Genomic DNA, 12,157 nt, shown 5'->3' on the forward strand with positions numbered 1-12,157 from the left:
GCCGGCTTAATATCTCTCTCGACCTCGTTGTCCGCGCAGTCCTTTGGTATTTGCTGCCTTGCTGAACAACGCTGATTCCTCCATCTCAAAATGGAAAATACTAATTACCATATTCAGAGCAAATTGTCCGTGATTTTATTTTTCTTTCTGTGATACTAATGATTTCCTGCTCTTAAAGAGGTGTCTGCTCTCAAGCAGACAAGAATGATAAAAAAAGGCCCAGGGAAAAAACAGTAATTTAAAAAAAGACCAAGCTAAGCACAAGTCAGCCGACATCTTCGCCCTACTGAATTATCCTCATCCTGTTTGCTTCGCGCCCAGGTACCATTTCCAGGCAGTGATCTTCCTGGGTTCAGCAAGTGGTGTGGTTGAAGACAGGGGTGGATATACAAAGCAAAATGCGCGGGTGGTCCTCTTCATCAAAAAAGGACTAAGCTCCACGTTTCTGATGAAGTTGGCCACGAGTGCTCACACATACCCTGACCATAGTGCATGGGAACTCCACCTCCCAATGACACGCGTGGTATTGAGAGCTGGACCCATTTGGAAAGGCTCATCAGGCAACATAAGCGTCACACTAACGAAGTCATAAACCAGTTATCGTAGAGTTACTGAATACCGGCAATGCAGTTTTCCAAAGCTGGAACACACCCACATTGTCCAACGGGGAACGTGACCAATAATAAAAAAAGGTGGGTTCATCAGCCCAACATCGATGATAATAAAGCCATTGGCGCTCTGGCATGATAGGAAAACTTTATACATGTCTGTTTGCGTACAATCATAAGTAAACGAAAGGGCTAGAAAAGGGAGTACAATTATCAATTTTTTTCTATATGATGCTAGATTTATGATACAAATGGAACCAGAGAAAAAAAAATTGACAGCTTTGAAACAGTTCAGGGTATGATATGCGGGGGAGGTTCGTTGTGTACAGAATGCTTGAGGGTATGAGGGTGACAGGTTAATTTCTTTTTTTTTTTTTTTTTTTGGTTTTTTTTCACTTGCGAAGACGGTTGACTTTACGGTTTTCCAAAGCAACCACGGAGCATGGAGCTCCTACCACTCTCTGATGTCGGCTAAGAGCATCTTGTCTTGCAAAGGCCTTATGGCAGTATTCACAACTGAAGGGTTTAACGTTGGAGTGAAGCTTATTATGGCGATTTCGATCATGCTGGCGAGCAAAGCGACGGTTGCATCCAGGAAACTGGCAAGGAAAAGGCTTTTCGGCAGTGTGAGTTCGTTTATGCGACTTTAAGTTGTAAGGACGAGTAAACTTCTTGTTGCACTCTGGATAATCGCATCGATAGCACTGTTCAGGTTTTGATGACTGCTTAGCTATCTTCTTCATCGCCGTGGTGTTGAGGGTCTTTCTTGGTTTGCTTGGTTGTTTCTTCACAGTCTTTGGCTGTGACATTGCAGTGGTAGACGAGTTGGTGAGCGGTGCCGCCACAGAGAAGGTAGAAAATAAAGCGTTGCTGGTAGTGCAGCGGTGAACAGATGGTGATTGGTGTTGTAGCTCAGGTTGTGGGGAGTGGGTGGATGCCAGCATCGGACTCACGTCATTGTAAGGGACAGTCGGAGCCGGGCTCCATATCAACACCGAAGGGGCGATGGACGTAGCATACGCTGGGTCGACTGAGCAAATGGGCATCATTGGACTGCCGGCTAAAGAGGGAGACGGACTAGGGTATTCCAAGGCACCAGCATCGAGCATCTGAGGGGGTTTCGTTTCTTGGTATGTATCAAAGATGGGTTTAGCAAGGTCTTCATTGTAGAACACCGGAAATGATTCATGTTGGGCGGTGTGAGGATCAGCCGTCACCACGAACTGCCACGGGTGCATTGGGTATCCATACAAATGACTGTTGTCAACAGCGAGATACGGGTCAAGCATGGTCAAAGTAGAAGGGTTGTCAAAGTAGTAGAGAAAAGGGACGAGAGAATGGAAAATAACCAAGCAAATGGCAGGTATTTATGTAGTGTCGACAGCCCAACCATGGTGGTATTTTTTTCCACCAATGAGATGGTACAATGGCCATTTTGTCCGTTGGGGGTGGTACATTGCGAGCTTTTGTGTACTCTGCCATTATTATTATTTTTTTCCCATTTCTTTTTTTTTTTTTTAAAAAAAAAAATCATACGCCCAACCTTCTCTTTGAATATTGCGCTATCGGTCTTACACCCTGGAAGAGCATCGGCGTAGAGGTGGATGGGTTTCCATGGAAGCAGGGTGGTAGACTGACCCCGAGTTCTAGTCAAATATATCAGACAGTCGTTACACTGCAGGAGATTGAAAGGATCTGCTCACAATGTCTGTTAATGGCATTTGTTCTCCCAGTCGCTTTTCGTGACTTTAACATTGGAATTAACTGGGTACGTAGCTGAGATATCCACCACAGAATGTTCTTAGCCTATTTGGAAGTTGTGTAGTATAAAAGAAAGTTTGTCCTCCCAACAGCAACTTGCGCTAGAAGTAGCATTGATTTCGGCCTTCTCGCTCCACCTTCCATTTTGGCCACCCGGGTGTGTAACATCCCAATCGGGCATACATTGGAAGGTCTCTTACTTACCTTTTCTTTAACGCTGTTGCTTGTTCCAGCGACTGGCAGCCATCCCCTTCTGTTGCTTCTCGTCAAGGAAGTCTGTAATAGGGAAATCTCCGGACCGCCTTTCATTTCAATACCCGCATAGTCCATGCATGACCCTAACCTAACCCACCGCCGAAGTCTACCATGTCAGGCTAGCCAATGGAACCTTATACGAGCCTCCTTGAGCCACGTCCCATCCATACATCATTTTGCCCCATCTTGCATTGACACCATCGAAAGGGGGGCTGACTAAATATTTTGGTAACGGCGCTGTAGAGGTTTAAAAAAAGATTTCAACCTGGTATAATTACTATTTGTCGTACCAGAAAGTAGCTAACCTTCCCCTCATAACGCGTAAGAAAAAAATAAAAAAGTTATTTTTATGTTGTGAATGCTTCATGGTCAAGCCTCATTCTTTGGTGTGACCTCGGGCTGGGGAGAGTGGCATGTGGTGAGGCTGGAGGATAGCATCACTGCCATCAACCCACTGGTGAGGATAGCATCATCAGCTGGACAGAGTGAAGGAGGCTCACTCATGGCTGAAACACACCAGGTCCAGTTCATAGACGAAGGACAAAGCCATGTCCTTTCACGCTCGGCCCAAGGTCAACCCACTTAGTTCCTAGATCGGCTGGTTAGCGTGAAGAAACTTTCAAGTCATGGTTCGTCACTTGACGAAAAAAATCTCACTGGTTCTATTAGCGGCCGACGGGATTGTACAACGGTCTTGTCCATGTTCTATCGGGGGCTGTCGTCATTTATTTATTTTTTCTATCTCCTACGCATGCTGGAATATTCCCCTGCGCTGCACGTGTTAGAAGAAGGCCCTGGACAGAAAGCCTGAAGCCTTCGTTTATAAAGGTGGTTCACACAAAACTCAGCTACGAGAAAAGGACGCAGACATTTTGGTACGCCGATAGTCATTTTGCAAAACCCGAAGTCTGTTTTGGCTCAACCGGCGGCTTCGGGGATGTCTTATTACTATTTTTGTATGATTGCTGCTGCTTTTGTGAATGTTTAATCCAGCCACTTTGATGCTAACCATTACCGAACTTGTTTGCCGTCACCCCGCGGATTTAGCTAGAAAAAGCGGTTACCTCGTCATTGCCGGTTGAGTACAGCTTAGCATTTGCATATTTAGCAATCCATTCTCACCCGGTCAGTTAAACGTTTGCGCTCCATCCATGTTGACCGGTCTGTCTTTTTGTGGTATTCATGGAAGATACGTACATTGATGAGTGTGTTGGTTAAGAAATCCAACGAGTGCTCGCTCTCATGTTGGCTCCCTGCCAGAAGTGTGTGCGGTCTAACAGGGTTAGGGTTCAACCGGTGTCGACCTACAGGCGGACCGTGACTGGCATTGAACATCCTTGCCCTTTCATCGCACCACTGTCAACCAGGCACGGTGAATCACCCATTCATAATAGCTATGATGACCAGAAAAGCCATTCTCATTCCACCACTCGCATTCATTTTACGCATCGTCCTTTTCAATATCCCAACTATCGCCGATACCCTTGCCACACGCGTTGAAGTCGTCACACCGATAACAAGCTTTAAGCGATGTAAGTGCTTTGTACCAATCCCCGCCTGGTTTGGAAATGTCAGGCATACAAGTTCCTCTTTAGGAGTTGATGATTAATACAATCTATAGTGACGGAAGGCTTGTATCTGTATGAAAACAGTGTGCCCCCCTATGACAATGGCATATTTCACCAAGTAAGCGATTGCAGAGCATTACAACCTCGGTCGTTTCAATGTGGTTAAACCGTATTTCAACAGGCACCCTTTCTTCTTGTCTTGTTCTCAGCCCTCACATCGCTCTCACCCTTGGCTATACCAATCGTGTATGCAGGCGTGGATACGTTCATTGGCTATGCCTTGGTCGTCATCACTCAGATGAAACAGAAAAACTATGCAAACGCACCCAAGCTGGAGGTCGAGAAGGAAATGGCTCCCATCGACCCATGGACGGTGGCAGCCTTGTATTTATTCAATCCGCTTACCATCTTATCGTGCGTGTCTAAATCCACTCTCATCTTTACGAATCTTTCCGTCGTTCTTTCCGTCGCATTGGCATTGAAAGGTACGAGACCAGTTTCCTGAACATTTGGCATGGCTTGGTTTGGAAAACGGGTGTTGACCTTTGTGTATATAGGAGATGCGATCTACAGCATGTTCTGGGTGGCCATCGCTTCATACCTCAGTTTTTACCCCGCTATGCTTATGCCAGCGTTGGTTCTTATCATCTCCAAATGGACGCCGAGCAACAACAGCACATTGGTGAGGATGAATAGGTTGATTGGAAATATCGGTATGGGATATGCCATGTTTGCATTCATGATCAATGCTCACACATTCATCCAGGTGAAGCAGGCAAGAGCTTCGACTTTCTATTTTGTAGCTTGGCTAGCCCTGTTCTTGATATCTTCACGCATACTGGTTGGATCATGGGATTATTTGTATTCGACATACGGTACCATGTAAGTTGGATGTGAGACAGGGCAGGACGTCAAATGTAGTGTACTCATGCGTTTCCTCACGACAGTCTTTGTCTGACTGATCTGACTCCCAATGTCGGCATGTTTTGGTATTTCTTCATAGAAATGTTCGACCAATTCCGCAACTTCTTTTTGGTCGTGTTCCAACTCCACGCTTTTATCTTTGTTGCGCCTCTCTGTATTAAAATAAGGTGCGTATAAGGGACCACAAAAGAAGTCTCATCCTTGTGCATGTATTGATTCATCTTGTAAAACTAGGGAACATCCTGTCTTTGTCATCATTGTCCTCAGTGGCATGATGTCCATTCTAAAAAGCTATCCCTCGGTGGGTGATGCTGCCCTCTTCCTTGGCCTCCTTCCAGTCCATGACGAGCTGTTTAAATGTGAGTCCGGGATTTTCTTCATCCTACTTTCCATGTATATAGTTTAGTTATGCCGACAGCTAACATTCCTCCACTCTCTCCTAGATGCTCGCTACGGGTTCTTGGTCACCAACCTCTATCTCTATTCAGCGGCCCTGGCACCCATCTTTTGGCATCTGTGGATCTACGCCGGCAGTGGCAACGCCAACTTCTTCTATGCCATCACTTTGGTCTATAACCTCGGCCAGGTCTTGCTGTTGATTGATCTCGTGTACGCTGTTCTTCGTCGATCCTACGACATTGCCAACCCTCATACAATCGGAAAAGAAGTTGTACATAAATAATACCCACCACCCCAAACACAAAAGAAAAACCGCTCTGCTTTTTCATATAATAAAACATGTTATCTATTTTGCGCAAACGTGCAAAAAATATTGGGGGGAAGTGAAGAGACATTGAATTTTCATCTGAATTTTAGAAACAGAGGGGAATATAAGGAAAAGATAAATGGATAAGTAATGGATAAAATGAAAGAGAGGGAAAAAAAATACAATAGCTGATGGATGAGGGGAGATGGATAGTTTCTTTTTCATTTGGAGTTTTCTTTGGATGGATGGGAAAAAAGGTCCATGATCTAGGTGTTTTTAGAGCTTGGCCACTTCTTCCGTGTTGACGGATTCAACCTTGGAGCGCATTTCGTGGGTCTGGTTAAGGACGCCGGAGAAGTACTTCATGGCTTCCTCTGACAATTGAGCCTTTTGAACCATTTCACCGCGCATCTTCTCCTTGTTGTCCACGGCCTTTTGGATTTGATTTTGAAGTTCCCAACCTTCGATGCGAAGCGTCTTGCGAGATGCCCGAGCAATACGGTAGCTTTGACCTTCGTTATGGTTGGAGTCCTTGACAGCCGCCTTGAACTTGCGGCTAAGCTTGCGCTCAACAGCATGACGCATATCAGAGACGACATACACAACAAGACCAACACCAGCCACAGACATGGCAGGGACCATCCAGCGACGAACAGTGTTGACACCGACAACGTTGGATACATTCCAAATGCTGGACACAACATTTTGAACCCCCATGACACGACCACCCACCATGGTGACAGCACCAAGGGACATGGACAGAATGGAGAACTTGTCGTTGAAATCAATGTCGAAGAAATCAGTGGCTTCGATTTCAACAAAGATGCGTCTATCACGGCTCTTCAAGAACATGCTATCGACATCGACGGTGCGGGGATATTCACCGATCTCGCTGGTGCCAAGTTGGTGAATTTCATCCACAGTGGTGCTGGTGGTTTCTTTGGCGTGAGATTCAAGAGCCTTGACTTCCTTCTGGAGAGTATGGGCCATGGAATCTACAACATCCTGAGCGTATTGCCAGATTAAGAACAGGCCGGGATATTCCAAGTTGGAAATGGCACCTTCGATTTGATCGACGGTGGCATCCAAACGAGTGTGAGCAAACGTTTGTAGGCTACGGACGGAGTCCTCGGCGAGTTTCTCAATTTGATCGAAAATACGATCACGAGCAGACATGAGTCGTTCATAAGCAGGTTGGTCGGCTTGGAGTTGGGATTCAACGCGCTTGAGGTCCTTGCTGGCTTCGTCGTGGTTGGATTCGGAAATGACGTGAAGGTCGGAAAGAATGTTCAACAAGTAGTTCTTAGCTGGGGACAACTTGGACTTGACACGATTTTCCAGTACAAAGGCACGAAGGCGTTCTTCCAAGCGAGCAAATTCTTCGGGGTCGAGTTTGTGAGAACCTTCCTCAAGATCGACGCTACCAGCGCTGACGAAATGGACGAGGTCATCAGCATCCGCATAGGTGGCGGGAGAGAGTTGACGAATCTGTTCCAGAATGAGACGCTTGCAGCGATCCTTATCTCGAATGCTATCAAAGCGGTTGACGACAATGAAAATGTGAGCTTTTTCGTTAGCAGCATTCCAAAGGAATTCCTTGCCCTAAGGCGCAAACGTTATAATTTGGTTAAAAATCAAATCATAATGCAAACAATCCAGTAGGCGGCTAACTTACCGAAAGAGTAAAGTGATTCTCGGCACTAACAACGAAAACAACAACATCAATCTCCTCTTGACGAGCAAAAACGGCGGTGGTCTTCAAAGAGTCGGTGTTCAAGCCTGGGGAGTCGATAAGGGCAATATCCACAACACCGTTATGCAAAAGACTCTCTTCAGTTTGACGACGGTCAGTTGTATAAATCTTGAGCATCTTGTAAGGTGAAGTCTCATCGATGACAGTCTTGTAGAGATGACGAAGTTCAATGACTTCGTAGGTGGATGCATCGGCGCGATTATAAGCAGCAACATCCTTAACAGCGTGAGCTTGTTCGACACCATCATTGAGCGTAGCATCCAAGACTTCACAGAACGTGCTTGTGCATGGCTGTTGGTCGCTCGGCAGAATTTCACGCTTGAGCAAAGCATTCACAAAAGTAGATTTACCAGCGTTCAAATCACCGGTAACCAAAACCTTGGACGAGGTATCGGCGACTCGCTTATGGATTTTTTCAATGTGGGCAATGCTTTGGGCAAGACGGTCATCCAACAAAGCTGTAATAGATTCTTGGGCTAGGTTGTTGACATCTGCGATATGATGGCCAACCTTAACGTCCAAGTTGAGAACATTCAATTTAGAGCGGAAAGCATTAGCAACTTCCGAAGTCAAGATACGGTGAGCCTCTGTGGCAGCTTTCACTTCTTCTTGGTCTTCTTGAAGACCACTGAGAGAGTTAGACCGCTTTGGCATATGACGTTGTAATTCGGACTCAATAGGCATATTAATTAATGTCTGTGAGCGTTCGAGAGCTTGGCGTTGGATGGTAGCATGCTCGTTTCCAGAAGGTGAGTCTTTCACCTTTGGGTAGTAGACCATATGGTGACCATTGAATTCACGCAAATCCTTAATGGCAGAAGAGGTCTTGGTAAGCAAGTCCAATAGACGAGTACTCTTGTCAGCAAAAATTTGCTGCTCTTGTTGAGCGTTTAATCTATGCTGCTGAACACTGGAGGGTGTCGTTTTCGAAGGTTGTTCAGAGTGACGGTTCCAGACTTCCGAACGCTTGCCAACACCAAAGTAGTCGGGGGAGGACAATTGGTCTTCGGGCAGACGGATTTTCTGGTTGGTGAATGAGGAAGTTGAAGTTCCCTTTGCTCCAAGATATTGAGCAGCCATGATGCGAGGCGAAGGAAGATATCAGGTGCTAACGAAAGGGGGGAAGTAGGCACCGAATGTAAAGGAAATGGACGAAAGGTGTTGATAAAATCAAGCGAAAAAATTGTAGGGTTGTGTTGTACAAATAGTATTATAAAATACCGATGACTTCACGAAAATACTTGGCTTCCGATGCTGACAGCCAATCATTGCTTCAATTCGTAAACCCCCGCGCTTTGGGACAGTGAAACTTTCCAGCGCAAAGAAGCTGGCTGGCGGACAATCTTTTATTAATCGTGATGGCCAACATGCCCAGATAACTTTGAATCAAACTGAATGAAAGACACTTAGAATAAGCTACCATAGTGTTATTGATTCCAGTGAAATTGGCTTGTTTTTCTCTTGTTCTATACGTTTCTTTGATCGGTCCGACAGGGGAATCCACCTTGACCTGAAGCTACTGCTAGTGACCGCTTGCCGCTCAACGCAGCTTTTCAGCTGTAAAAAATAAATAGCACACGCTGCCAAAATAAAATAACTGGGCCCGCTTTCCAAACTGCAACCTTATACAGCAAAATGGCATCGCCTGAGCCGCAGGCTGACCCGCCTAAAAAAACAAAATCGCGTACTGTTCGAATTCACGTCGATCTGAAAGAAAAGGCTCCAGGCACCATTGTCTGTTACGCTGACCTGCTAAGGCAAGCTCTCAAAGCGAAGGAAAATAATACCACTACTCATGACGAACCGCCTCCCAATCAGGAAGCAAAACACCCTGAACAGCAATCAGAAGACAACTTTTTTCAGGGACTGCTGGCAAGAAGCGCAAATTACACTCTTCATGACGACCAAGACGATGAGGACTCGGTCGGCGTAAGTGTCGTACCACTTGAGGGAATTTTTTAATAGCTTGAAAAATATGAATGGATTTTAACTTGCCTCGATACAGAATTCAAATAGGAAAAAGCTACCAGAAAACGAATACGATGTCGAAGATCCTTTCATTGATGATAGTGACATGTTGTTGGATGATTCTTACGCTTACAGCGAACGGAGACATGATGGCTTCTTTGTTTACCAGGGTCCGCTCGATGACGAGGAAGAGTAAGTGCAAGTACATCTTGCAATGTTCTGATATATACTTTGCTAAACAATGCGTTGCTTTATTTCCCTTTTTTTTTTCACAGTAAGAAGAAGGCTACATCCAAAAAGCCAACATCGTCTTCGGCCAATTCTTCATCGAAGAAATCGTCAGTCAAACGAAAAGCTGTGACGGATCCGTCCGATCAGTCGCATTCTGAAACTGAAGGGGATGGCAAATCGACCAAAGGTGTTAAGAAATCAGCTGCTAAAAAACCTGCGACAAAGGGGTCATTGACTACGTTACAAGCTAAGAAGCGAAAGCCTGAATCAACAACCGATGTTGCATCGAAAGACGATAGTCAAAAGAAAAAGAAACCCAAACTGGATGATCCAACCGCGTCTCCGAGCAAAAAATCAGAATCAGTTAAAAAGAAGGCGACGAGTGAAGCAGCCAAGGAAGAGCAGAAGATCGAAGGTGTTACATCGACATCTAATGGAGACGTCTCGGACAAACCAGGGAGCGCTCAAAATGGTGAAAAGGACGGCAGGCCGACCTCTCACATGGCAAGTACCGACACTGCTACAACTAGCTCTCAGCAAAGCTCAGCGACCGTGGACGAAAAACCAAAGAAGGGTGCCAATAAACCGGTAAAGCTAACGCCACTGGATCCAGCTGTAGAAAAGATTATGGACCGACTACGAGAAGATGTGGCCAAAGGTAGGTTTTAACGGCGAGCACAAAGTATTAGCCAACCGAATGAACACTCACCATCGATCTGACATGCAGAGGACTTTGCGGTGAAATCAAAGTTTCCACCTACTTTGCGACCTACCGTGTTGGCTGCAGGAACGCTTGTTTTCCGCCAGGCGAATGGCCCTGATGATAATTTCGTGAACCATTTGATGGCTATCTTACCGTACAACAAGTTTACCTTACGTGTAGCGTGTCTATTTTACTCGTTTTCGAATGCACGAAATTAATGTGAAGCTAATATTGTACTTTGTCCATCCAACAGAAATTTTTATACAAGCAAGTCGGACCTTTGCGCATTGATGAACTGCAGACAGAGATAGACGGCATGATCACAGTATTAAAGCAACAGGTAGACGAGGCTATGCCCGCTCAAATTAAGCAGCACGCTGAAATAGTAGCCAGTAAGTTATATGGTCAAGGTTTATACGTAGTGTCGGATTGCTTGACTCATCGACGAATGAAAGAAACCAAAGAAGAAGATGGCCCAAAGCCCAGTGAAGGTTCAGATGCAACGACTGATGTAAGTGAAGCCTTTCTAATATTTTCCGTACATCCTTCGTCCTATTTCGATTCTAACGTTCATCCACGCTGCTAGGATAATGCCAAGGAAGACGGTGAACAGGCAGGGTCAGCTACTCGGTTTAGATTCAACGAAGAGACGAGGAAAACACTGTACAATATCATGAAAGCTGAAGTAGCAAGGACGAGTCTCAAGAATGAATTAAAGTAAGAAATTGCTCCATGCTTTGTTGTGAAGTCATCACCCACTCACTCTGCTCTACTTGCAGCCAATTACTCAAAACAAATGAACAGCCCATATCAGAAACGACTGCACGGAAACAAATGTATCAAAGGGTAAGGTAGAGGTTCGGGTATCGAATTTCGTGACAACTTTGACTCATCGCTCTTCCTACAGCTGATGCAATGCTTCCCGGACGGCTGGATGACCACTTATGATATGAGCCGGCAGTACAGTCAGTACAAGGTTCGGCAACAGAAGAAGGAAGACAAGACAGCATCGATTACCCCTCATTAATCTCATCATTCCCGTTTGCCAAAATCCATCCTTTTCACGTTGTAATTTTTTTTTTTTTCACTAATCGCTCCCAGAAAAAGAAAACACACTACCAATGCATACCAAGGTCTAATACACAATTTATTATGAAGAAAAAAAATGAATGAAAAAGCATGAATTGGTGTGGATCAAAGATGTAGGGGGGGGGGGTTGTTAGGTTTAAGGCGTGAAATATGAGACATTATGTGATTATGAATCTACAAAAATGAGATATAACTTGGGGACTAGCCATCCAGGATATCCTGTTTATTCGCGAGAGAATTCTTTGCTGCGAGGGCGACGGTCAGCGGTGGAGCGGCCGGGAGCCTTGTTTTTGCGGAAGAAGTCGTCATCGGGTGAGTCGTCCGATCTAGGACGTCTTCGGGGAAAGTCGTCACCGGTTCTGCTGGAGCTTCTTCGGAAACCGCCTTGATCGTCATCGCGTTTGGGACGTCGTGAGAAACTGGAGCGATCGTTGTCTCCATCGAAGCGCGGTCGTCTGGGACGATCGTCGTCTCTATCACTGCGTGGACGTCTGGGACGGTCCTCATCTCTATCAAAGCGTGGGCGTCTAGGGCGGTCGTCATCTCTGTCAGAAAATGAACGGCGGGGTCTATCGTATGAGTCAGTACGTG

The 12,157-nt window shown here is 45.6% G+C and overlaps 4 protein-coding genes across 4 annotated transcripts; 2 read left to right on the forward strand and 2 right to left on the reverse strand.

The window, feature by feature from the left end:
• Positions 1-1,000: 1,000 nt before the first annotated feature.
• Positions 1,001-1,351, reverse strand: K450DRAFT_179995 (uncharacterized protein; the record flags this gene model as incomplete). Its single annotated transcript, XM_051584327.1, has 1 exon — positions 1,001-1,351. One exon carries the CDS (start codon positions 1,349-1,351, stop codon positions 1,001-1,003), a length of 351 nt encoding a protein of 116 aa, XP_051440966.1.
• Positions 1,352-3,923: 2,572 nt separating this feature from the next.
• K450DRAFT_259183 (uncharacterized protein) lies at positions 3,924-5,948 on the forward strand. Its single transcript, XM_051591962.1, has 8 exons — positions 3,924-4,156; positions 4,246-4,310; positions 4,374-4,677; positions 4,750-4,874; positions 4,959-5,074; positions 5,140-5,283; positions 5,351-5,475; positions 5,560-5,948. The coding sequence occupies exons 1-8, from the start codon at positions 4,021-4,023 to the stop codon at positions 5,796-5,798; spliced, it is 1,254 nt and encodes a 417-aa protein (XP_051440967.1). The 5' UTR covers positions 3,924-4,020; the 3' UTR covers positions 5,799-5,948.
• Positions 5,949-6,098: 150 nt separating this feature from the next.
• On the reverse strand, positions 6,099-8,655 carry K450DRAFT_179996 (uncharacterized protein; the record flags this gene model as incomplete). The annotated part of the gene is made up of 2 exons (XM_051584328.1): positions 6,099-7,424; positions 7,498-8,655. 2 exons carry the CDS (start codon positions 8,653-8,655, stop codon positions 6,099-6,101), a joined length of 2,484 nt encoding a protein of 827 aa, XP_051440968.1.
• A 449-nt stretch (positions 8,656-9,104) lies between these two features.
• Positions 9,105-11,637, forward strand: K450DRAFT_259198 (uncharacterized protein). Its single transcript, XM_051591963.1, has 9 exons — positions 9,105-9,504; positions 9,581-9,735; positions 9,819-10,432; positions 10,502-10,653; positions 10,731-10,869; positions 10,933-10,988; positions 11,064-11,194; positions 11,257-11,323; positions 11,385-11,637. Exons 1-9 carry the CDS (start codon positions 9,211-9,213, stop codon positions 11,502-11,504), a joined length of 1,728 nt encoding a protein of 575 aa, XP_051440969.1. The 5' UTR covers positions 9,105-9,210; the 3' UTR covers positions 11,505-11,637.
• Positions 11,638-12,157: the final 520 nt, after the last annotated feature.

Source organism: Umbelopsis ramanniana (assembly GCF_025399195.1).
Source record: "Umbelopsis ramanniana AG unplaced genomic scaffold K450scaffold_74, whole genome shotgun sequence".
Taxonomy (NCBI): Eukaryota; Fungi; Mucoromycota; class Umbelopsidomycetes; order Umbelopsidales; family Umbelopsidaceae; genus Umbelopsis; species Umbelopsis ramanniana.